At 50.9% G+C, this 25337-nt stretch overlaps 1 protein-coding gene across 2 annotated transcripts in view; it reads left to right on the top strand.

Annotated features, from left to right (window-relative positions):
* Positions 1-24610, top strand: part of AFAP1L2 (actin filament associated protein 1 like 2) — a 73237-nt gene extending 48627 nt beyond the window's left edge. Inside the window, exons 4-19 of one of the 2 annotated variants that reach the window (XM_082308778.1) lie at positions 795-886; positions 5565-5655; positions 11625-11830; positions 12413-12592; positions 13182-13271; positions 14096-14180; positions 15417-15521; positions 16168-16379; positions 18077-18222; positions 18834-18945; positions 19638-19877; positions 19966-20143; positions 20375-20542; positions 20944-21125; positions 21736-21864; positions 22232-24610. In XM_082308778.1, coding sequence (XP_082164904.1) covers positions 795-886; positions 5565-5655; positions 11625-11830; positions 12413-12592; positions 13182-13271; positions 14096-14180; positions 15417-15521; positions 16168-16379; positions 18077-18222; positions 18834-18945; positions 19638-19877; positions 19966-20143; positions 20375-20542; positions 20944-21125; positions 21736-21864; positions 22232-22258 — 2243 coding nt within the window. In that variant the 3' untranslated portion in view covers positions 22259-24610. The remainder of the gene's footprint in view (positions 1-794; positions 887-5564; positions 5656-11624; positions 11831-12412; positions 12593-13181; positions 13272-14095; positions 14181-15416; positions 15522-16167; positions 16380-18076; positions 18223-18833; positions 18946-19637; positions 19878-19965; positions 20144-20374; positions 20543-20943; positions 21126-21735; positions 21865-22231) is intronic. The other variant, XM_082308779.1, reaches the window with a different exon arrangement.
* The last annotated feature ends 727 nt before the right edge of the window (positions 24611-25337 follow it).

Consider the following 25337-nt stretch of genomic DNA (forward strand, 5'->3'; position numbering starts at 1 on the left):
GCCTTGCTCCCACTTGTTCCTGAGCATTGCTGTGTTGCACTGTCTTGGAGGTCGTGGGATTTGGGCACTTGTTTGAGGCCACCCAGGAGTTCTGTGGTGGGGGAAGAGGGACTGAACAGAAGTTTTCTGAGCCTTCGATGTACCCTCCAGCTACTGAATCACTCTGTATCCAGCTGCTTGGAAAATCTGACTTTCCAGAGGCAGACACAGATCGCCTGGAGCAGTTCTGCTGCCATATGCCCTTTCACATGTTTGGCCTGGGCTGCTTCAAGAGCAACTCTTCCTTCAATAGTGATTAAATTACTGTTCTCGGCTGGCTTTGATAAACTGCTAGGCAGCAACTTCTGCAGTTTGCTCTGGGAGCAGGGTGGTATTAGTTCCAGCTTTCTGGAAAGACAGCAGAGATGGGGACGGTCACTGATCTGTCTGCTCGCAGCAGCAGGGATCAGAGATAGCAAGGACTAAAGTGCTATGGATTTCCAGAAGTGTGTAGTGTCTGCCCGTGCTGCTTCTCAAGACCCTTTAAAGTTTCAGCAGCAAGTCTGGGCTTCACAGTTTCCCTCTAGAATGAAAAACATGTTCAAAAACCAGAGGCCAACTCTTTTTCTGGGTCTCCTAGTGCTGCATTCCTGGGTACGGCCTGAAATGACATGGTGGCCCTGCAGCTCTGCCTGTAATTGCCACTCTGCTTCCTACCGAAATAGCACCTCGCTGTTCCTGCACGGCCCCGGGTAGCGAGTGCTTTGCTGGGAAATGCCACATGTCAGCGATATAATTGTGTTTCTGGCTTGCAGCGCTGGATCGGAGAAACTCCTTGACCAATGGAGACTCAGGACTGCATTCATCCCCTCCTCAGAAGAGCCTGCCGGACCTCCCTCCTCCAAAGGTATGTTTTGCAAATCCTTTGCTTCTCACTGCCTAGCCCTCAGCCTGGGGATCTGAACCCCGCAGGCTTCACTTCTGTTGTGTACGGTGCAGCACGGGTAATCGGAGAGACCTCTGCCCATGTATTTTAGTGAGACAAATAGTCCTGGCGAGCTTTATTTAAAAAAATAAAAAGAAAATTTAAAATATTTAACTAGGGGGCTACCTGTTGTACAGGTTTCCAGCTATACGTTTGGTCTTTACAAACGCCACAGGTCAGCGTGCGGCTGGTGGCCCAGGCAGGGTGGCCGTGCTCCGGGGCAGCTGGGCATCCAGAAACCCCTGTGGTTCCCAAAGCTCGTGCACAGAGGGAGCAGGCAGCTGTGGGAGCCTTGGGCTTCCCGTGCGTGTGCAGGAGCACTGTGCAAAACAGGCTGTGTTGCCTGCCAGGGAAACCCACACCCACCGCATGGCAATCCAGGCTCAAAGAATGAAAAGAATTGAGGTTTTCCAAAGAAACAAAGGTGAGGTTGGCTCGCAAGTGTTGCTTAGGAAATCTCCAAGTTATAAAGCAGCTGTGCCTGGGCTGCTGGCATGAACTTACAAAAGCCAGAAATCCTTCAGCTCCCTCGCCGGCAGAACCTTGTACGGTTTGACTGTTAGCAGAGAAGATCAGGTTTGCTTCCAGCTGAAGCGGCTGGTGTTGTCTGTGCATCAGGCAAACGTGCCAGGCATTACGCTGGTTGTACAGGGCGCAGGTCTGTGAGGAGGAGTTGCCAGCGCTGTAGGTTTTTCCATAGGGCAGCTATAAATCTGGTCAGGGTCCAGTTATAGATATAGCCAGGGTCCAGTTCAACACCATCAGCTTTCAGTGGGATTTTGTCTCCGTGCCAGCAAGCCAGCCTGGCTGTCCTCGAGAGACACGGGTCATCCTCGAGACCCCGGATGTTGCTGTCTGGTGGTTGATCGGATGTGGGAATCGCTGTAGCTGGGATTTTGGGATGTGAAAGGAAAGGAGAGCAGGGAGCGTGCATGGAGAGGAGGGGGAGGTGTGGAGGAGGACAGGGTGGTGCGTCCATCAACCACGGAGGATCATCTGCTCCTTTCCCGGGAAGAAGGACACGGGGTGAGGCCCCAGGACTTCTGCCCGTGGGGCTGTGTGGCTCAGCTGGAGTTAGCTGGAGGAGCTGGGAAAACGAGGGGGTAGGACAGGATGCAGCCGGCAAACCCTCGGACGCAGCACGGTTGCCTGCTGGGAGCTGCTCCAGCCCCGGGGGGCTCTGCCCACACAGCGGGCCAGGGAAAGTCGCCTGGGAGCAGCGACCGGGGCAGGAATTGCTGTTTGGCTTTGGGTTTCTCAAAGCCAGAGGGGGTGATGGCCATGGCAGGGAGGTGGGCAGGAGCATGGTGGTGTGGTGGAATGAAGGCATGACCAGGGAAGCAGCAGCTAGGTGTTTCCAAGGCATCTCTGCTTATGCTTGGTGCAGCCCAGCTTTCTGATAGGGCAATCGGGAAGTTATAGAATCATAGAATCGTTAAGGTTGGAAAAGACCCTTAAGATCATCGAGTCCAGCTGTTAACCTAGCACTGCCAAGTCCACCACTAAACCATGTCCTCAAGCACCACATCTACCCGTCTTTTAAATACCTCCAGGGATGGAGACTCCACCACTTCCCTGGGCAGCCTGTGCCAGTGCCTGACTGCCCTTTCCGTGAAGAAGTTTTTCCTAATATCCAACCTAAACCTCCCCTGGCACAGCCTGAGGCCGTTTCCTCTTGTCCTATCACTTGTTACTAGGGAGAAGAGACTGACCCCCACCTCGCTACAGTCTTGGAAAAGAACAGTCTTGGATGTTAGCCGAGAAAGGTATCTAAGCTATCTGTCTTCTCCCAGGCCTGTGCTGGGAACTACCTTCTCCCACCTGCTTACCACTGGAGCTAACCTCCTTTGGGTAAAGCAATCAAGTACCTCCTCACTGGGAGCATCTGAGTGTCAGTGAGCTGTTGGCAGCAAAGATATCTGAGCATACTTCAAGGAGTGGGGCTGGGGAGAGCTTTAATGTGGTCCCAGTTAGTGTGTGGAAATTGCTGCTGCGGAGACATGAATCTTCTCTGTCCGTGTTTGTTGCTCCTGGCGCGGGCAGGAGCCATGGCCATCTGGGTGGTGGAGGAGAGAGCACAACTCCTTACACAGAAACGGGGAGGTTAGGAGAGGACCTCAGAATATATCTATTTGAGCTCTCTGGAGTTTTCTGTGGTTTGGTGATGTTAAGGCACCCTGTGGTGTTGCTCTACGCTTGCCTTTTGAGGCACAGGAGAAACTTGGTGATAAAGCTCTGCACAGCAGATTGTCCCTGGTATTCACTGACACCAGCAGTCCATGGGCAACCCAGTAGGGGTGGTCCAGCTGGATCCCACTAATTTCTTTGGATTTGTCCCAAAGCAACCTTTAAACAATGAGTCCCACGGGCTGTGGCTCAGACATCGGTGACCTTTCATCTGCGGTTGCCCTGGCAGCTCTGCTGCTTTCCGCAGCCGTCCACTGAGAAAGTCATGCAGTGCGGATGCCCAAGGTGGTTTTATTTGCATGCTCCATTGTGCCATAATGCAACAGGCAAATGTTCTGCGAGGACCAGCCTGGGTTAGATAACGCAGCATGTGCTCTTTGACTTAAGCTAGAGACAAAATAACTCGGCGCCTTTAGGGAAAGAGACGAGAAAAAAATAACTCCTGGGGCAGCTGAGGTGCAGTCCCACCTAATCTCTGTTGGCTTCCATTGTCCGTAGGAAACAAAACAGAGCAGCCCCTTTCCCCCCCGCCTCCTTCCCTGGCACTTGTGGGACAGTGTCAAATAAACCCACAGCGTTTCTTTGTGTAGGCAATTTGTTTATGGTCGTAGCACAATGTGAGCTGGCTACACGCAGGAGGCCACTACAGATGGCAATTGCAGACACATTCCCCGGCCAGGGAAGGGATTAAGTAAAGCTTTGGAGTGGCTGGGTTTGTTTTTATTTCTTTAACTTTACACATTAGGATAAGTTCCTAAACCTTTAAGCATTTGGAGGCAAGTGGTTTCCAGCAGTGTGTCCTGTGTGGCTCTGGAAAGCAAGCTCAGAGCCTGCTCGCAGCATCTGGCAAACCGACCTAGGAAGGAGTTTTCATCCAAGACACTTGAGAAGTTTGTGAGGTTGGCGGAGCCATGTGCAGCTTGCCCACGTGGGAGCAGAGACGCGTGATTTTGGCCAGTGTGGTCAGGGTACCTAGCTCCCACAGGCTCAGCGGCATCCCCCTTTGTAGGCAGTTGCTGGCCAGAACATCTTTTCCTTCAAAGCTTCCTTTCTACTTCTGGGCAGCAGTACCTGTTGGTGGAAATATCCAGGGCAGCATGAACAGCTTTGAACCTGCATTGGATGATGACCTGGCGTGACCTGCAAAGGGACTGATCCTGCCCTAGACTGCTCTGCAGTGCTGGTGCCCAGCTGGCCCCTCTCCTCCAGGCCACCAGGAGCAATCACATGGGCTGGCGTGAAGGACTGTGCATGATCCATGACCTTCAACATTGCTGTCTCTGCAGAGAGAGACCTGCTCTTCTGCCTGTCCTCCTGGGAGGAGTGGGGCTTTAGCCCTGCGCACACTGAACATCCTACCCAGGGTTTGCGCAGGTCTCAGTCAGAAGCCCGTTGAAGCGGTGTGAGCCAGAGCATACTGTTGTCAGATGACCGGGGTGGTTTGACCTGGGCGAGGGGAGGGGGCACCTCACTGGGGAACGGGGGGATGCTACTGTCAGGTCATGATGGGAGATGGGATGCCACATATTTTGGGAAGAGCATAAGCTATGCGCTTATCCTACTCTGATCTCCGGCTCCACTGTCTCACGTTCAACAGCCATGTGAATTACTTGAAAAGTAAAAAGTTTGTTTCTTAGCTTCCTTTTTTTTTTTTTTCCCCTCATGTGTTGGTATTTCTAAAGGATCAAGGCACTGTTTTTCCTGCCAGCCCTTGCTTGTGTTTAGGGAGGGGTTTGGCAGGCACCACAGGGATTTTCCAGCAGTTGGACTCTTCTCAAAGACTTATTTTCCATCAGTTGTTTATCCATTTCCTTCATTTTTTGCTCAGAGCACAATTAAAGATTCCTGATATAGTTCCTAAAGCAGAGACTTTTAGCTGTTGGTTTGCTATCAGTCAGACACTTGGAAACACGGCCAGTGACTGTTCAGGCTACGCTTTTCAGTGTAAAGCCAGGATTGCACCGAATGTCCGCCCTTCTGGTTCCCTGTTACGATAATCAATAGCGCAGAGGATCATTCCCAGTTAGGATGAGCAGCTTAGGGGGGGCTGGTGCAGCAGGCAGAAGTCCCAGTTCACGATAAGGCCAATGGGTTGCAATTGCTGCGTTTGAGGAAATGCATGAGCTGATCTTCCCAGGGCTTTCAGCAAAATTAAAAAAGATAATATTTATGACACAATTATACAGTAATTTCAAAGAACTCCTTTATATTTGAGCTAACTGTACACTGGAAACCCTCAGCAGTCTCTTTCTTCCCCGTCATCTCAACCAGTTTACATGAAAACCCCGGTGTACACATCTAAAAGGTCTCCTCCACTAGGATGCACTTTTGTGCTAATAAAAAGGATGCCCTGTTGTTTTCAAGTATCTGTTTTTATGTTAAATCATGCTTCTTTTATTTATTTATTCTGCAGATTCCTGAAACAAAACAACCTCCGATCCCCAAGATTGAATCCCCAGAGGGATATTATGAAGAGGCTGAGCCATATGATGTCTCCATAAATGGTATATCACAGCTAACTCTCCGGGGGGTGTCATGTGTGAGATGGAGGACTTTGAGGTTCATGAGAACGAGCAAACAAAAGCACAGACATTTCTAACAGCTTGTGTGATAAATTTGTTTTCTGATGCTGGTCAGACTTGATATTACAGATCTAATGCTAGTTGGAAAGAAAAGACTACTCAATTTTTACTCAATTACTCAAATTTTTATCTTTCCTGTAGAAATAATTAGTATGCCTGGGTTAATATAACATCACTATAAAATATTATAAACTGTTGTGGGTTTTCTTTGTCTTGATGGTTTTCTGGAAGATAGGCTGTAGTCAAACGCAGGTTTTTGTTAAGGAGTGAGTGGTGAAGCTGTGGTGGCTTGCATTCATGTCCTAGTGCTCCAATTGTCCCTTTGGGGCTCAAAATCCATGCCTGTTGGTCTGTTAGATGGGATAACCGTTTTTATAATTGGCTATTTATTCAGCTATGTCTCTTGTGGCAGTTTAGCCATCTGTAAAAAGCCGCACTTCATGTGAGGGGACAGCGTGTGGGTTGCCTCTGCGCACACTCGCTCGCCGCCTGGGTCGGCACCTCCCAGCAACGTCCTCGGCAGTGCCACCGATGCCTGTCACCCCTGGGCTCCGCACCCCTTCGGGAGGAGACTGCTGCACACGGGCTGAGTTCCCATTTTCTCACTTTTTAAGATGTATTCCTGCATCCTTCTTTCAATGAACACCCTTCCTGAGACATTACTTTGATCTGATAGCAGAGCTGATCTTGTCATCGCTTTATAATCCATTTAAGCCCAAATGAGAGAGATTATATCGCTCTGCTGCAGAAGCAGATCTCTGCTCATCAGCCTTGACTGCAGCAGAGTGGGGAGCAATGATGTACGTGGCATGGGGCAGAGCTGAGAGCGGGGAGGGTTGAGGCAAGCAGAGAAGTGAGAGTTAAGGGTAAGAGATTTGGATCTAAACCCTTGGCTGTTGAATCTGAGCTGTTCATGAGAGAAGCCGAGTCCTCTCCAGCCCCAGTGTGCACCACTGGGCTTTGAAGCTCCCTGGCAGGGAAGTGCCAGTGGTGCCACTGCTTGAAGTGGCCGGGGGTTGGTGTATCTGAACAGCCCTCGCTGCGTGTGTGCACCTTGCACACCTGGACAGCTCGTAGCTCAGTGTGGGTCACTGTTCTCACGAAGGCTGAGGAGTTACAGTGCTAAATCAAAAAGGGAGACGTAGAAAGATCTTTGTTTCTCTGAACCATCCCATTTTGACTGCAACTTCATTACAGCGGTGAACGGGAAAATCGGGTCCAGCTTGGGTGGGAAACGGTGCAGGCTCATCACGGCCAGGGTGAAACGTGCCCTTCGGTGTGGAGGAGAGGTGCCCCAGCTCTGCCACATGTAGTTAGGTGCCAGGGGGTTTCCAGTTGTCTGCACTGTAAGATAAATGGACTTTTTTTTTCCCTGCTGCACACTGGGAAAGAGGATAACGCGCTAAGAGCCATGGCATGTAAAGACATACACCGGATTAGCTGGAGTACGGCCATGGATCCGTGTGCTGGGAAAACCAGGTTATGTTATCCATGCGGCTCCATAAACTCGCGTTGCGTTCAGAGCCTTGGCTGGCAGGAGCGATAAGCACACACCCAGCTTAAACCTCCGCTTTTCCTTGGTAACCTGCTGCTCAAGGATGCAAATACACCCACCATCCACTCAAATCCAGGCCAGGCAGATGCCTAAGGAAGCGAGAGATCAGAGCCCTGCAAGCATGGTTGAAAAAAGAGAGAAGAAACCCATATGATGGGAGCACTGTCAAAATGGGGCAATCTGTGGCTGCTATGAGTGGCTGTTTGACTGGCGGGCTCAGTGTTTTACTGAGCGGTACTGCAGCGGTAAGTGGAGATGGGAGCCCGTGAAGTGAGCAGAGATGGGATGTGCAAGCCCAGGCAGTCCCTCGCCGCCGAGGCGTGTGGTGCCTTTGCCGCCTGTGCCTGCTCAACCGCCGGTCCCCTCTGCAGGCCCCAGCAGGTCCCTTCTTCTACACAAACCACCTGGTGTGCTACAATGCCGATGGCTTTTAAGGTGGTTTGCCTGAGAAGGAAGGCAGCATCGTGTCACCAAGATATCTGTGCTTTTTTGGCAACCTCATGTTTGAGGTGGTGCCCTGGGGTGAGCGGGAAGGAGGAGCAGGGAGAGATGTGGAGCAGCAGGTATGTGGCACGAGGAGGCTGTGGGCGCTCGGGAGAGGGTGAAGCATGGCATGCCATGCAGAGGGTAGGTGAGGCAGCGATGCTGGGAAGCTGCTGATGCCTTGGTTTGCCTCAAGAGTTCAGGTTCCAAATCCCATGGCACCTCGGGCAAACCTACAGGTCTCGGTCTTGTCCGTTGGTTCAATGAGCACAAAACTGGGCTCCCCATCCTCTTTTCCCCCTCTCACCTTATCAGATGGTAACAGTGCCCTGTATCTGTCCTACATGGAGTGATGCTCATTGCTAGCAACTGCCTCCAGACCTTAGTGTGACTGCTGTTGCTAAAGAGCAGTCTGGACATGCGTGGGTTTGCCCTGGCCAAAGATGCTAAAGCCTGACCCCAGGAACCCCCCAAGCCCTCTGTGCTCACCCCCCTCTCCCCACAAGCTGGGTAGGGAAGGGGCTGGCAGTTCAGGGAGGTGCTGGTGGTGTTTCTGACAGAATTACAGCGCAAGTCTTGGAAGACACCCATGTGTCTCCAAACAAATGGGCGTAGTGAAATCAAACAAAAATAGGAACATCACTAAAATTAGTGGGTGCGCTGCCAAGAAAGGACATCAAAGCAAGCCTCCAGATGGGCTGAGGAGATAGAGGATTCGTGCAGTGTCAGAGGTGGGACTGCAAGGCACTGTAACAAACTGTGGGTGAATTAATTAAAATGAAGCAGGCAGGCAGGCGAGACCACTGGGTCTTGGGGTCCCTCTTTCATCAGCAGGATTCCTGCTTCTCTGCTGGGGATGCCTCTGCCTTTCATTTTATAGCTCTGGCAAATGCTGCTGCTTCCCTTTCCTCCTGGGCTGAAATGTGTTAAACCGTTATCATCCTCATCCTCGGCTGTGTTTGCATAATTGAAGGGTGCGATAAGAAACAGAGTGAAAACGCAAGGGGCAACATGACTGCCAACTGAGCAATAATTATTCCAGCTGAAACAGCTCATCTACCCTGGCTGATTTTAATTACGATGACAATGACTGTTTTAAAAGGAATTGCCTTGTTTGAGGGGATGGGTTGAAAACGGTGTCCCTGTTTGAAGTCTCACCGTAGGGTGTGCTCCTCTGTTGGCAGCGGGGACAGGGCAGCCTGACCGGCCAAGGGGGGGGCGTGGGGCTGAGCCGGCTGGACGCCCTTGTTCTCTGCATTTGCTTATCTGTGGCTTTCTCTCTTTGTCTCCCTTTCTCTTTCCTTCTGACTGTGCAGGTCTTTTTGGTAGGCTGGCTGCAGCTGGACCCAAGCCAGGGTTGCAGGTTACTGAGGGCGTTATTTATGCCACAATAACGATGGGTATGGCATGCTTTCCAAACCTGAAGTGCTTTTTTGTTTTGTGTGTCTTGGTTTTTTTTTAAAAAACCCTCAGTCTTAGCAAAGATGATGAGGTGCCTCCCCCTGGTATTGCCCATTACATGCATGGAGGGTAACCACCTCTCCCCTCTCTCTGCCTATGCTGGATATACACAAGGCGGCATTTTTGTGTGCCTTTCTCCATGCTCAAGATGACAATGAAGAGAACTTCCCTAGCTTTTATTCCCCTGGTTCTGGCCACTGATGTGGAGCTGATATGTGAAAACGCTGGCTGTATTGACAAGTAGCCATTCAGCAAATGTTGAAGGTGCTCTGCTCGGGCAGAGGCAGCTCTGGCTATGAGATGGTTGGAGCTTCCTGCATCATGGTATTGATTTAGCTCCCTGGGAGGTCATGGGAAGACAAACGGGAAAGCGGAGGTGGATTAGATAAAGATATCCAAGAACATGGCTGCTACTGATGTCACGGCAATGAAAGGATAAAAGTGTGGTCTTAGTTGAAGCTGCCAGTAGGTGGAAATGGAGACCTTGTACTGAAGTGCCTGAGCTGTATGACGTGGGATTGAGTGAGCCTTAGTAGAGATGACAGTGTTGTCTTAAGTCACCCAAGCAAGGTTTGTCCCAGTTTGCCAACTACACAGCCTAGAAAATGCCTTTCCATCACGAGGCCGTAGCAGTGTCACCGGGCCAGCAACGGCTGCAGCTCTTCAAGTAGAGAAGACCTCATCTCATGAGGCACTTGTGGTTGTGCTTGATGCACAACAGAGCAGCCAGGGCTCCCACTGAGAGCATGGAAGAAAAGTGTTGTTCCCCCAGGAGAAAGGTGGCAGCCTGAGACCTAATGCCTGGGTGAGGGGCACCAGAGATACCCAAAAGGGGCCAGGGGGGCAGTTAACGATAGCCCCATGTTGATAAGGAGGGAGATTTAGAAGATGAGGTTCTCTTAGGACTCCTTGCTGCTGCTGCTACATAAGGAAGGGTCCCTAGCAGTGCAGAGGTTCAGCTTCTTGGTATTTCTAGGGATGAGAAACCTCAACACACTTGCTCCGTCTGAATTTCTGCCCAGAGTGCCTGTGGACAAGGTCTGCATAGTGATAATGCACTGGGGGTAATGTTTTCCCAGAAAAGATGGACAGTCCAATACATTCAGGGTATGGAGATGGTGAGCCAGTAGTGTGCTCTCAGCACCATTCAGAGACTTTGAAAGGGAGTGTTTGCTTTTTAATAAGTTTGTTTAATTGGTGCAGCTTTGATCACTTGAGGGATGTTATAGAGTGAGATTTCACTGGGGGTAAGGCTTTAGCTTTGTTACTGCATCTCGGTTCCTTTTATTTTAAGAGCAAATAAACCCAACTTAAGAAATGTTCTTTAGTGAAGTTCCTAATGCTTTTTTTTTTTCTCTTTTCTGGCTGCATATCCTCTTTTTATTTTGCACCAGTGTGATAATGTTACTTTTATGTGACTATTAAGATTTAATGAGAATTAAAATTAGATTAAATTCTGATGAGAGAAACTTAACAATATTCTTCTGTGCTGATCGGTAGGACAAGAATGCAAAACCCTACACAGATCCTGCCTAAATCTTACCATCTTGCTGTGTGAGCTTACCTTGCAAATAAGAGCCGTACTGTAAATGCCAGCAGAGCATTGCAAATTCCGCTGCAGTCAGTGGGAATATTTTCATTGTTTCTGATGAGTCTGGTACCCATGACCAGCTGGTCCTATCAGCTGAAAACTCCAATAACCTACAATACATTAGAGCTGGGTATTGAAAATCCCAACTCATCCTAATAACGTAGCAATCCATTTAAGAATGAACATGAAAAATGTGATTACTATTATTTACAGCTGCCTCTTATGACTAATTTTTGCTGCTGCAACAGTGTATTACTTCAAAGCCCCTTGCTGTCCCTTAGATGCTGAGTAGAGAGAGAGACCTGTTAGCCCAGAAAGGGGAACTGGAATGACATCTCAAATACAATAGATCATTGCTTTCTGCATGGCCTCGCAAATACCATTTTTACTTCTGACATTCAGAGGACAAGGGCTGATTGTAGCTTGCTGTTGCCTTAAAAATTGTGAGTGTTTGGCTCGAAGTGGAAAGTAGAAAAAGCATCTTTGGGGGGGAAAAAAAGCAGCAAACACCAGAAAATATCTAAGGGAATGTTCTTGAATTTGTGGTCAACTGAGAAGTGTCTTTTGAGTGTTTGCTGAGACTATTAGGCACAAAACATTGCAATGAGGTTAATATTGGGCTAGAAAGAAAAAAGGATCTATGAAGGTTGTTTTCCTGTTGATTATCCTCCTATAGGAGAGCCTCAAAAGACACGTCCCTACGCTGGAAGCTTTTGCATGTGTGAGCATGGCTAAGGCAAGCAATAGGCTCAGAGTTGTCCTAGAAATGTGTTTAATGATAGAGCTTTGCTTTTGTTATAGAAGATGGTGAAGCCGTTAGTAGCTCCTATGAATCTTATGATGAAGAAGAGAGCAGCAAAGGCAAGTCAGCAACCCATCAGTGGCCATCCACAGAGGCCACCATTGAGCTGATGAAGGACGCCCGCATCTGTGCATTCCTGTGGAGAAAGAAGTGGCTGGGACAGTGGGCAAAACAGCTGTGTGTTATCAAGGATACCAGGTTGCTGGTGGGTAGATCCTCCACTCTGCCTAAAACAATCTATTTTCATGTGCTGGGGAGGGATGTGGCACCTCAGGCTATGTTAACTAGCTGGCAAAAGCAAAGTACCTCTAGAAGCAATGTTTCAAAAACCATGTCCCAGAGATTTGGGGATCTCATTCCACTTTCAGAAGGGATGTGGGCATGGGGCTGCTGAGGGGAGCACAAGGGCACGTTTGTGGCCAAAATCCCAAACTCCCAAAATGCCTAGAGATGCTTTTTGGGGAAACTTTTTGAGGTGGTTAAGCAGAAGGGATGCTTATCCCACTGGCTAACCACATACTTGACCCTCTAGCAGTATCTGTGAGAGGTATTTCAGACTATACGTGCATGTACATAGATGCATGTGTATCTCTACACATATAGAGATGTCCTGTGTGTAGTCTGTGTAGACGTTGCAGCCTTGTAGGATCTATAGGACCTTTTTGCGTTCAATGCACTTAATGTGTGTGGTTGCACTGAGCCACTTCTAGGGTTGAGTTCATGCCAGCGAGCGAGAGGGAAGGCTCCTCTTCAGCCTCTTACCTGCCCTCCCATCTTTCTTCCCCAGTGCTACAAGAGCTCCAAAGACCACAGCCCTCAGCTCGACGTGAATTTGCTAGGCTGCACTGTCATTCACAAGGAAAAGCAAGTGAGGAAGAAAGAGCATAAGCTGAAGATCATCCCCATGAACGCTGATGTCATCGTGCTGGGGCTGCAGAGTAAAGACCAGGCAGAGCAGTGGCTCAGGGTCAGTGACGCCTTTGGGGCTTGCCCCGCTGGTGTTCCCATGCTTCTACCCTGGCTTTGCTGGGAGACCATATCTTATCTCAGTCCTGTCCTTGTGTGCTCTGGCTCCCTTCCTTACTGCAAGCCCGTATACAAATACACCACTTCATTTTCATGTCCCGCGATAGCTTCTTCCCGCAGCTCCCTGCCGCCTTCTGTGCGCGGGAGGCCACAGAGGGACCTCCCAGCCCAGCTGCTGCAGCAGGAGGGATGTCTGGGGTGGGTGCCCAACATGAATTGGCTGAGGACGGGGGGAGATGCGGCCCTTTCCCTGAGACAGCAGCAGAAGAAGGAGCCTTTGCAGAGCCTGGGGCGGCAGCGGGGCTGCAAGGCGCCAGGGCTGCCTTTGCTGGCAGCCTCTCCCCGGCTGATTTGGATCCGGCAGTTTCTGCTGGCTGCCTGCTGGAACACCAGGAAAGTCCCCAGGGCCGCAGGGAGCATAAACCGTGGGTCTCCCAGGCTGCTGTGGTTTTGCCTGTCCTGGGTGGGGGAGAAGTATTGGTCCCGTTACTGCAGCTCTCTCACAGGCTGTGGCTTCCCCTTCTGCACAGGTAATCCAGGAGACCAGCAGTCTGCTGTGCGAAGGAGGCAGTGAAGGTAACCAGTACATCCCAGATTTGCAGCGTCTCAGTTACCCAAAGGTATGCCTTGTCTTCTCTACAGAGAGAACTAGCACTTAGGCTTTTCCACCCTGTTCCTTTAATAAGTAATAGTTGTAGGCACAGTAATTTTATCTGAGCAAAGGCTGATATGAGTGTAACCAGACCCCTGTTCTGCTGAAAAGGAATGTTATTGGAACAATCTTAATTTTCCTTTGCAATCTTAATTTTGTTGCCACATCTTTCCCCCAAAACTGACTCAGCTGTCCTCCGTACATGGCCTGTCCTCCATACATGGACTGTCCTCCATACAGGGCAGCAGCCACTCTCTTATTCAATGGGACAGTTGTGCTTACCAAGAGCTTTGGAAGGGACATAGACCCTTGGATGCCAGGGCTTGGGCCAGTCTCTAGTCCAGGTTTAGGTGACAGTCCCCTGGGGGCAGCTTGTTCCAAAACAGTGGGAGGAGAAAGAAACCTTCATAAGTCTCTGGTGGACACCCAAAATGGACCTGTTTGGGTACCTGGCCAGTTCCTCTGCCCATGCCCTCCTACGGGGACTGGCAAACGCCCCCAGCAGCCAGGCTGCAGGGCAGGAGGCCATAGGGTGGCACCGGTGGTGCCACCGCGTCACCTCAGCGGCAAGCCCAGCTGGGGTGGTTCATGTGCTGGATCTGCCCATGCTGGGCTCAGAAATAATGGGGAGGGCACAGCCTGAGAGGGTGGCAGGAGATGTGAAAGCATCTGCTATGGAGAGGGTGGGTCCTTGTAATTTGGGAGGGGGGGGAAAAGGCGCTTGCAGCGGGTGCTGGCTGGAGGAATGGGTCACGTGCATCTGTGGAGCTTGTGTCTGGTGCTCGTTGGCAGGTGGAGGTATCCGAGAGGTACTCTGCAGCCTCCGAGAGCGGGAGCAGCACCGACGGCCACCCAGAGACAGCTGAGACAAAAGATGGTAAAACCTCACCCTGGGAACGAGAGGGAAACAGGGCCATCGACTCTGCATGTGGCGAGGGTTTCTGTAGCTTCTCCGGCCACCGCCACCTCAAACTGACCTGATGCAGGGTGAAAGCTGTGTGCGAATTCACTGCCTGTGAATTTGATTTCAGTGCTTTTTTCCATAATGAAGTGACAAGTGGATGTTGGGATTTCTCAGCAGTTAGGATAGGGCTTGAGAAACCTAGGTGTGATACCTGCCTTACCACAGAGATCCTGCGTGACTCTGGGCAAGTCACTTTGGGACAGTTTGAGATGGCATAAATGCAACCTAAGTGACTTTCCTCAGAGATGTCTGCAGAGAAACTTGGAGTACCTGTGTGAAATGCTGAGCTGTCTCCAATGGGAGAGTTACACCTTCACGCTAGGGCATCCGACTCTGGGCTTTACGATGCATTCCCCATCTATAAGATGGGGCAGGTAAGTACATTAAAAGAGGAGATGCTTTATTAGAAGGATGGTGGGACCCATATATATATTGGAGAGAGAGAAAGAGAAATCCATGCTGAGGACTCACTGGAGTCACTCAACAGATGGAGCTCAACTGCTGAGTCCCTCTACATTAGGACTTCATCATTTTGTTAAGATAGCAGGAAGGAAAATCTGGACTAAAAATACCCAACGTGATTTCTTGCCAGGATTACCTGATGATTACACAGCCATATTCACACACTGACTGATGTGCTCAGTAGGAAAAGCTGAAGAGGCTCTTTGGGCATAAGCTTTCCCGCTCCCCACCTCAAGTCCTTCTTTTAGAAAGGAAAAGACTTGAATGTAATAAATATTTATGGGTAATGTTTTTTTTAATTTGGTTCTTTGTAGCGTAAGAAAGTGAAGGGAGGTTGGCACCTGCACAGCAAGACCTGTGCAAACAGCCTTCCCCCAGCTCCTGCAGCGACTGGCGTTTGGTCAGAACTAACCCAAGTTTAAAGCAATATAGATTAGGTATCTTCAGCAAATCACTTAACTGAGATTACCGGTGCCATCTTGCTCATCATCTCCCTGGGCTTTGGACTATTACAGCTTGTCCCTGAGTCACAGGTTTGCCCCCTGCAAGGGCTGTGCGTGCCACAGCGCTGCAGGACGGCTGTGCGGGCAGCTTTGGGGCAGGACACCCAGCTGGGACAGCAGGCTGTGTGTACGGCTGTGAGTTGGGAAAGCCATGCATGTGTCTTATCTTTTTCTTTTCTGGTAGTTAAGAAGAAGAGCACAACTGGCCTGAAACTGAGCAACCTGATGAACCTTGGGAGGAAAAAATCCAGCTCCCTGGATAGCCCAGAGAGATCCCTGGAGACTTCAAGTAAGTGGCAGGATGAGCCCCTCTGCAGGGACTTGTCTCAGGGCTGGATCTCGGTGCATGGGGCAGGGTGAGCACCTGGCATCACCCTCCTCAAACGCACACGTGCCAGGCTGTCCTGCTGGGGGAGGCAAAGAGGCCGCACTCTGCTTGGTCTGCGCCGGTGAATCCATGCAGATTATGGTGCCTCTTACACATTAAGGTGACTGTGTGGCTTACAAGAGCGGGTAAAAGCTCACAGCATGGCCCAAGAGGAAGGGCAGGTAATACCAGACGTGCATGCAGAATGCATCCGTGCTGCTTTTCCTGGGCATCAGCCCAGGGTGTGGGAGTCAGCAGGGAGAGAGTTGTGTGGGTCAGCTGGTATTCACCATCTGGGACCAACTTTGTCCCATTATCTGTAGCCAACTTGCTGCTCCAAGCCTAACCTGAATTTCAAGGGTCTCATTTTGAACAGATTTTTACCCTTTTCACCCTGTTTCGTATGGATAGGACAGCTTGTCTTTGTGCTTTGTCATTGCCTGTGGCTTTGTGTTGTGCGGTGATCTTGGAACTTGTCCATCAGACATCCCCATGCACACAAGTGAGTTTGGATTCCCTCTCCCTGTGGGGTGGAAAATGTGCCTAAGTAACCTGTGCTTGCTTGCAGGTTACCTGAATGTGCTAGTGAACAGCCAGTGGAAGTCCCGTTGGTGTCAGATAAAAGATGGTCACCTCCATTTTTACCAGGACAAGAACCGAAGCAAACTTGCTCAGCAGCCCCTGAGTTTGGCAGGTTGTGAAATTATCCCAGAGCCAAGCCCTGATCATCTCTATTCCTTCCGCATCCTGCACAACGGGGAAGAACGGGTCATTCTGGAGGTAGGGTGTATATCTCCAAGAAAGCTATGCTTTAAGTCATCAGCTTGGCTGTCTTAGTAGGCCTAAATAGTGGTGAGGTCCTCCAGAAGAACCCTCAGTTCAGCAAAACAGAGCCTGAAGTATGGGACTTTGGTTCATCTGCCTGTGGTCACCTAGAAGGTGTCCCACCTAGCTGGTAATCCAGGCTGTGTCTGATGCTGGTGCCTCCAGAGGACCATTCAGCCTTCATCTTAGGCACTCATCTTAGGATGGGATGAAGGGTCCTCTGGAGGTGCCCATCTCTCTCCACTGACTATAGGATAACCTTGGATGATTAAGTTATATGGGATGCATTTCAGATGGTTAATGTTAGATGAGAGGAATGCCACTTTAGGGATTTAAGTCTGCGGTTAGGAGGAACAGAGAACTACTTCTTCTGAAAACAGAGTCCCAAAGCCATGGGTCATGCATCCCAAGTAAACCGATTACAGATCTGCCCCTGAAAGTGCAAGTGAATTCATCTCCATCTGTTACTTTCCTTTGCCTGCATCCAGGACTGTTTATCTCTAATCTTAGTTCTCTCTGACGACAGCGTGATTATAGTAGGAGGTGGACAATGTGAGCAATTTCCTGTATTTTTCCAGTGGGTGGAATATTTATAGCTAAACAACTGCCTTCCAGGGCCTGCCATGAAGTTTGAAGGTGTTTTTGTTTAGCTTCTGATTTAGGGTATGTCTATGTCTAAGAAATTTTGCCTAAGTACAGATGTGAAGAAGAGGTGCTGGGAAAATTTACATTTTGTGAATGGAAGAATCTGTATTTTGTTGGGATGTCAGACTCGATGTACAGGCTGGCAGGCTTCCCAGGGACTGAAGTCTCTGCTAAAAAAAACAGATTGAAAGCTTAAAATATACTTTCCAGTTTGGGATTCACTTGCCTTGAATTTTACTTTGTGCTTACTGCTCTGACTCCTCAAATCAAAGCAAAAGGTGGCTGCATCAGCCCACTTCTTGCTTCAGGTAGAAATCCCCCACTGCCGGGAAGCGCGTGTGGCTGTTTGCTAGAGCTGGCTTCAAGGCACCATATTTAACTCTTCATTTTTGCAAAATGTCAGACTGTTCACCGCAGCTGGCGATTTGGTACTGACCATGTTAAAGTGAGGGGCTCTCTTTGATGTTCTCTGATACCACTTTAACCTCTTCCCTTCCCCTCTGCCCTGTGCAAACAGCCCTGGAAGGGGTTTGGGCTCTGGCATGAGGAGCTCGCAGGCTCCCTGGCGTGCTCGGGTCTCCTTGCATGTCTGTGTTTGGCAATCCCATTGCTGCGCTCTGCTGGTGCAAAATAAAACCCACACGCTTTCCTCGCCAAAGCCAGCTCCCCGCCAGCACCTCCAGCCCCAGAGACTTCTCTTGCTTTTGCAGGCAGCTGAGTTGATCACCATTGAAAGGAAAATGGAGACTGACTAGAAATTTTAGGAACGAGTTAAGCGTGCATTCATATATCTTCCAAATTTGCGAATCAGTCCATACACCGAGCGGTACTTCTTTCTTCTTTTAATGTGGTCTCAGGTTTAACATAAATACCTGACCATTCGTCTTTCCCCTGGCAAGCCTAGAGGACTGCCAGCATACTTCCCTACCCAAGGCTAAGCCTGCGTTACCCTTGAGAGTGCAGAGAAACTGTTTGTGCAACCTGTATTATGTCTGATCACCTCACAGGCAAAGTCCTCGGAAGAAATGGGCCACTGGCTGGGCCTCCTCTTGTCGGAGTCAGGTTCGAAAACAGACCCAGAGGAATTTACCTACGATTACGTGGATGCTGACCGGGTTTCCTGCATTGTGAGCGCCGCAAAGAACTCCTTCTTGTATGTCAGCGGTAACGCGTGGGGCTGCAGGGGCTGGTGGAGGGGAAGCAAGCTGGAGCAGGGGCCCCTCCACTTGTGGGAGGTTGGCTGCCGTGGGACTAGGTGGTAAATTCGCAGCTGCAGCTCAGTCGCTTTCTTTGGAAGCTCAGTGCGGGACAGGAGAGCACTTGTCATTGTCCCATCATGCTGCATCTAACCTGAGCTGCAGCTTGCCGTGGGGCTAGGGGCACATGCCAAGGTGGCTTTTGCAAAGGCAGATCGGTGGGGTGGGCTCAGCTGGGGGGTGCGGGGCCGTGGGCAGCCAGCCACACGGTTCACCGTGCCGCTGGGGCAGGGCAGTCGTGCTGCTGCGGTGCTGTGCCCGCGGGCTGGGCGAGAAAGGAAAGAGCTGAGGGGAAAACATAGCCCCACTCTGGTGGGTGCTGCTTAATGGGCAACAAGAGCAGTGACCACATTGCTGTGCAGCTCTACCTTCTTATCTCTTGCATCTGGGTGCATGGCCCTGCCCAAACCCCAGGACCGCTGTGTTCAGCTGCCGCAAAACGCAGCACAGCGCGGCCGCGCAGCAAGACCGATCCCTCCTGATGGGCTGTCCTGTTGCCTGTTCGCAGCTTAATGCAGAGGAAGTACTCTGAGCCCAACGCCTATATCGACAACCTGCCAAAGGGCAGGGTGCAGCAGGAGGAGCTGTACGACGACGTGGATCTGCCAGACCTGCCTGCGGTAAGATGCCTGGTGCCGCAGGCAGCCACCCCGCTGCAGCGACCTCTGCGGAGCCCGGGGCAAACATCTGGCCAGCGGCAGATGAGGGGTTTCAAACTGCAGCAAAGGGGATTCCCAGCCCCTGGGGAAATCCAGGCTTTTGCAACGGGGCAGAAGTGGGTGCTGGAGAGGAGTCGCTAAGGAATGAGAGAGAGGTTTCCAGCAAGGTGCTGTAGGGATCCTCAGGCAGCTGGGATAAAATCCCCCAGTTTCCATCAGCAAACACCATGGATTATTTGGTGATAGATAGTGGATTGTTTGGAGCCTGGTCTATAAAAATTCTTTTTGATGCCTGTGAGAGCAAGTCCTGTGTGTAAGGACAAGAAAGACAGGCCATGCTGGGGATGGGACTGTTACCCTGGGAAAGGCAAAGAATCTGACAGGGGTTGCTAGATGTACGACAGTGTGAGATCCTTGCATGGGGCTGCTGCTACCATTGGAAAGCCCTATTGAAGGAGAGCAGCAGGAACCTTTCCTTCAGTACACCACAAAGCCCTGTATGGAATGACTTAGAGAATGGGGTTTTAGTTCCTCTAAGGTTTATGGAAAATACTGCAGATTGCCTGAGATGCTGCTGCTCTGCAGTGAGATGTTTCCTGTACTTCTGGCTGCAGCAGATGGTCCCTTTTCAGGGGAACATTCTCCTTTTGCAGGAAGAAGTACCCAAGAGTGAGAGCAAATTGGAGGGAGACCAAGACAGAGTGTATCTGGATCTCACCCCAGTGAAGTCCTTCCTACACTGTGCTGGCAAGAAATCATGCCAGCCTTCACCCCTTGGCTCACCATCTTTAGAAAGGGCTGCCAACAAGGCTGCAGCAGAGAGCACAGCTGAGACAGCCCCCGTGGCTAAGGAAGCTGAGCCCTGTAGTCAGGCGATGGAGACCTCGGAGCAGGTATTGTCCTGAGCTGTGGTGCGGGGCTAGGCTTAATCAACAAGCCAGTTCCCCTCACCACATCATCCCACTTCATTTCCCCCCACAGAAACACGCAGAGAAGCCGGAGCCCGACGAGGCGTCACCACGGATGCCCGCCATCAAAATCCAGACGCAGCAGCAGAACATCGCCTTCCCCCAGCCGGCCCCTGAGCTGCCGGTGGGCACAGGGACGGCGGGCAGTCCCCAGCTGGTGCCCGCGCACCGGCCCAAGCTGCCGCTGCCGGGTGAGTGGGCTGCGCAGGTGGGCGCCCGGTGGGTGCCCGAGGAGAGGTGGTGCTCCAGGCGTGAGTTGTGCCCTGCTCTATGGTGGCTTTGTGGTGCCCAAGGAGGGGCCTGATGCATCTCCTGGTTGGTGACCTTCCTAAGCCTCACCCATTTTGTTTCCAAGCTCCTGAAAACATTTTCCCTCCCACTTTTTCCCTGGCTGAGCTTGTTTTGGTGGGTTATGTTTCCAGCGGCAGCAGTGGAACCCAAGCTGGGCAAGAACAGGACGGAGGCAGAGGTGAAGCGGTTTACAGAGGAGAAGGAGCGGCTGGAGAAGGAGAAGGACGAAATCCGGGCTCAGCTCGTCCAGCTGCGCAAGGAGAGGCGGGAGCTGAAGGAAATGCTTGCAGGCAGCACAGGTACAGCGGGGCAAGAGGTGATGCATGGAAATGAGCCAAGGTGGGACCATGGGGAAGGAGAGGGTGATGAACCTAGCCCACCTAGGACCAGAAAGGGCTTTGCACCTCCAGCAGTGGGGAGATCTGGCGCTCTGAGACCAACCACGTAGCCCAGATCACACTAGAGCAAGAGCTTGCTCTGTTACGGTCCCTTTGGGGCAAGATGTAAGGAAAATGTACAGGAGTAATACATGCTCCAGTCCCCCTGCTCCCCTCACAAGCTCACCAAGTCCCCTGCAGCCCCCCAGAGCTGCATGCCAAGGAGGTGGTATGTAGAGCTCCCACTGGTGCCTGGTGTCCACCCCAGCTCTGCACTGGCCACCCAGGAGCTGGCCCACACTGAGCAATCCCTCCCTTTGCAGACAAGGCCCTGGAGCAGAGGCTGAAGGAGACAGAAGAAGAGTGCAAAAGGAAGGAGAGTCGGAGGGTGGACCTGGAGCTGAGCCTGGTGGAGGTGAAGGAGAACCTGAAGAAAGCAGAGTCCGGCCCCGTGACGCTGGGCACTGCGGTGGACACCACACACCTGGAGAACGCAGCCCCCCGGGTACGTGGAGGGCACCCCTGGGATGCACAGCAGCTTTCTGGCAGCACTGTCTCAGCCTGTTTAATTATATAATAATTAATGACAATATTATATGTAATATTATAAAAATTTATAGATTATATATTATCTAAGTATTCTGTTAATTATTGTATATAATATACATAAAAAAATAATATAATGAGGTAACAGCAGTGATTGGGAGGTGAAAGGGGGCTGAGGCTCAGGAGAGTGGCTGCATTTCCCTGTAAGACCTTGAGCAACTCCCTCCGGGGCCATGCAGGTCTGGGCCCAGCTCCTGCGCTCAGCTGAGCCAAGGGGTGTTTTTGAGGGGGAGATTCAGGCATCTAAATTCCTTCCTGGGAACTTGGTTCCCACAACATGGAGATGGTCACCGCTTGAGCCCCGCTCCGTACCTCTGCTCAAGTCCTCAACACCCAAACACACCACACATGCACATCCTGGTGGTGTTTCAAAATTGGCACGTCACTGAAAAACACGTCTCAGTGCAAGCGGGCTGTGACTGTTGAGCTTTTCTAGGAGATGGTGGGGAAAGGCAGCAATCTCTCTCAGTAGTCTGAAGTCATCACGATTTCTATTATTTTTATTGTAGATGCAGGCAAAAAGTACCAGTCCGGCAAATAGCGCAGAGAACTCACCAGTCAATTCAGCAACGGCTTTAAAAAACCGGCCTTTATCCGTCATGGTGACGGGGAAGGGAACAGTCCTACAGAAAGCTAAGGTAATGCACCGACTGGTACAGGAGCTAAATCCATCTGGGATGGCCGCTGTTTTCCCTCCCAGCAGTGGAGCAGACTGGCTGTGGTGGGCTGGGGCTGGGGGCGGGTCTCACGTCTCGGTTTGGGAAGCACCCCTGACCGAGCACCACTCAGAGCAGGCCAGGCTGGTTTTCCTCTGGTCTTTTCACCTGGGCTTGCCCTGGCTGCAATTTAAATGAATAAATATGTGTATAACAGAGAGACATCCCTGACCCATCTTGTGGCCAAAAACACTTGGGTACCAGATGATTGGGTTGATCCTGTGCACATTACGGCTACTGTGGCTTGCCAGATTTGCTTTTTGACTAATTTGCCTTTATTCCTTGGCAGGAATGGGAGAAGAAGGGAGCTAGTTAGAACCACATTTTTCAGAGATGGACTAAAGACTGGAGTTGCCCAAGGGGATTCAATCATCTGTAGGTGGAGGCTGGATGTGCAACACAACCGCACACCAAGCGCCTCCTCCACGTCGCGCCAACTGCTCAGACGCAGCAATGGAGCCAACAGCTGCCGATACGAATTATCCCAAATGATCTTGCTCTTTCCAGACAAGTCCCAATCACGTAGCTAAAACAATAACAACCAGTGGCAATCCCTGCATCAAATTCCTAACCCAGTTGATGTAAACGAGTATGTTATGTACATAGGGGTGTTTTGTGTATTTCTACTCTGAAGGTTTGTCAATGAGTTATTAAGGTTTCTATATTAGTGACAGTAGTGGGTTCAGAAGGGGCCTCTGCTATTCTTTATACCCTGGTGGTTTTCAACCTGTCGTGGCAAATTGCAGTGAACTGAAGCCTCACCTGTCTTGCTGCCAGTCGCCACTCAGCTGCGGATCATCCAGCCTTCAGTCAAGGGCGATACCCACGCCTGAGCGATGCTTGAGACATGAATGAGAAGCACACAGCAGCCTGTCCAGGGAATTTTTAATCGGTGTCCTGATGCAGCCCAGCATGTGCTTGCTCCTACCAGCCTGCTGCAGCTTTGCCAGAATAGCGACAAAGATCCCTGTTCACCTTCTCGTGCTGTAAGCTGTGCTACAGACTGATGTCACCAAGAGCTCTGGGCAAAGATCTGCCAAGCAGATTCAGTTCATTTTCTTGATCTACTTCATCTGAGGGCTTTGTTCTGAAAAAAAAAAGTCATATCTGAATGCTTGTTAATAATTTATCAAATGCCCAGGCCTGCTCAATCTGTTGGATGGGGAAGCTGGATCCTGATGCACCCTTCAGGACTTGCCCTTTCCAAGGGGAGGGGAGGTAAAGCCGGCCCCATGCTCCTGCCTTGGCTGTGAGCACTGCTTTGCTGATGCTCTCTGGTCCCCACAGGGCCACGGCAGGCCAAGCCACCTCCACAGCTGTACCAGCTGCTGAAGACATCCCCGTGCGAAAGGGGCCCCTCCACCTGGGCAGGGCTCTCCTCCAGGCCCAGCGGGCGAGGTTGCACCACTGTGTGGTGGGCTGCTAGCCACCTTGGTGCTGTCACCCTTATTTCCAAATTATTAAACTTAATATAGCCTTTGGGCCCTGGCAGTGTGGCCCACAAAACCCACCCCTCTCTGCCCTAGCCAAGCTTTCTAATGAAAAATGTTGGACATTTGGGACTGCTAAACTTAGAGACATTGAAATTTGAAGGGGGGGGGGGGGGGGGGTTCAGAAATCCATGCACCCTCTCCTCCCTGTAACCTGCTGTCATGTCTAATGGCCTGGAGACACCTCTGATCATCCTTCAGCCCTGGAGCCCAGGCTCAGTAACAGGGTTGACCATGTGGGGGCTGCAGCTGTTTTTCCAACCTTGCAAAGCTAAAGCAGCACCTGGTACCCGGGCTGGGTTGTTCCTGGGGTCCTGCCGCTACACCGATGAGCATCACACAGAGCCAAGGTAAACACAGCCAGGCAAAATGTACCTTCCTAACCCTTGAAAACCTTTGACAGGCCTGAGGCTACTGCTAAAGGGATGCTCCTTCCTCGCACAAAGGCCGAACAGCTGGGGGTGCGCAGGGCTGTGACACCTGGAGCTGGTGGTGGCACTGGGGTGAGTGAGGATGTGCCACCGAGGGGCTCTGGGCTTGCTCGCCACCACCACGGAGCCAGGCTGCAACAAAGCACTTGGTCAGGGTATCCTGGAGGCAAGAAAGGTGCCCTCACTCCCATTGGTTTTACTTTTAAAGTCTCTGCTGTGGTGCAGATGGAGGAATTTGCTAATCCCAGGCCTCAGGAGGAGTTCATTGGCCCCAGCTGTCAGGCGTGTCCCCAGGCAAGGTTTGCACATAGGAAAAACGCATGCAAATAAACCACTGAAAGTTCTGGTTCAGGACCCAGGCAACTTTTCTCTCCAACGCACAGGGAGGCCATGGCCACTATGAAGCTTTTGTTTTGCCCATCATGAGATGGCAGGAGACCCTCTCTACACCCTAAGTGTACCATGCCCTCATCATTCACCCCGCTGTCATCCTCCAGAAGTTGTCCAGACATTTCACAGTGGTACTGAGACAGCGATGGATGAGAGCAGCTCTGCGTTCCACACCGCAGCCCAGTCGGCTTTGGTGGGCCTGCCGGGATACCTCCATCAGGGGATGGTAAACGTAGGCGAGGCCTGAGCAACACACATTCCCCAGACAACAACCGTTAAACAATGTCTCTGTGTCCCCATTGTTTTCCTAACTCAAGGCATTTCCTTTGTTGTAACAGTGACCTATAAAGTGGCGCTTTAGAGGGTTTTATAATAAAATGTTGAGTATATTACGTTACCAGTGTTTTTAGTTTGTAATGTGGCTTGTCCCTGCTCTACTTCCAGTAGCTTTCAAGCACATCAAACCCCTGCTAGTTACTACAAAGTTGCTTAGCTATGCAGTCTACAACAGCAATGGACTATATCTTAAATAATTTAGTCCTCTATAGTGACTGCACCATCAACCAAAAATAATTTTCAGACAGCTAACCCACGAAAAACAGCATTAACCCTGACGATGTGCGTGAATACATGTAACAGATTCCCACCTGTATCTCAGTAGCACGGTCCCTCTTGCACAAGACCAGCAGAGAAAAATGCATCCACTACCTTCCTCTGGCCACTAGATAGCAACTGTGTGCAACGCTTAGTGCCTGCTGCAGTCACCGAAGGGAAAACCGGGATGGGGTTAGCTGGAAAGGAAGGAAAAAGAGTTAGTTAGTAAAGAAAGAAAGTGGTCGAGGCCAGTCTTTACAGAACCGACACCAAACCAGACACGTTTGTGAAATATCTTTTGGTGGCTGTACCACTACTAGCTCCACTCCTGCAGAAAGCTTGGGACAACACAGAGTCCTGGAGAAGGTCCTGCTCCCTTCGCTTTCCTAGGATATCTGCCAACAGCCCAGTTAGCGTCCTGTCAGCCTCTGAGCCCAGGAATCCCAAAAAAACAACTCGAGTTGGGATTGCTGTTTTTGTGAGCTGAAGG

Source organism: Platalea leucorodia (assembly GCF_965183815.1).
Source record: "Platalea leucorodia genome assembly, chromosome: 4".
Taxonomy (NCBI): domain Eukaryota; kingdom Metazoa; phylum Chordata; class Aves; order Pelecaniformes; family Threskiornithidae; genus Platalea; species Platalea leucorodia.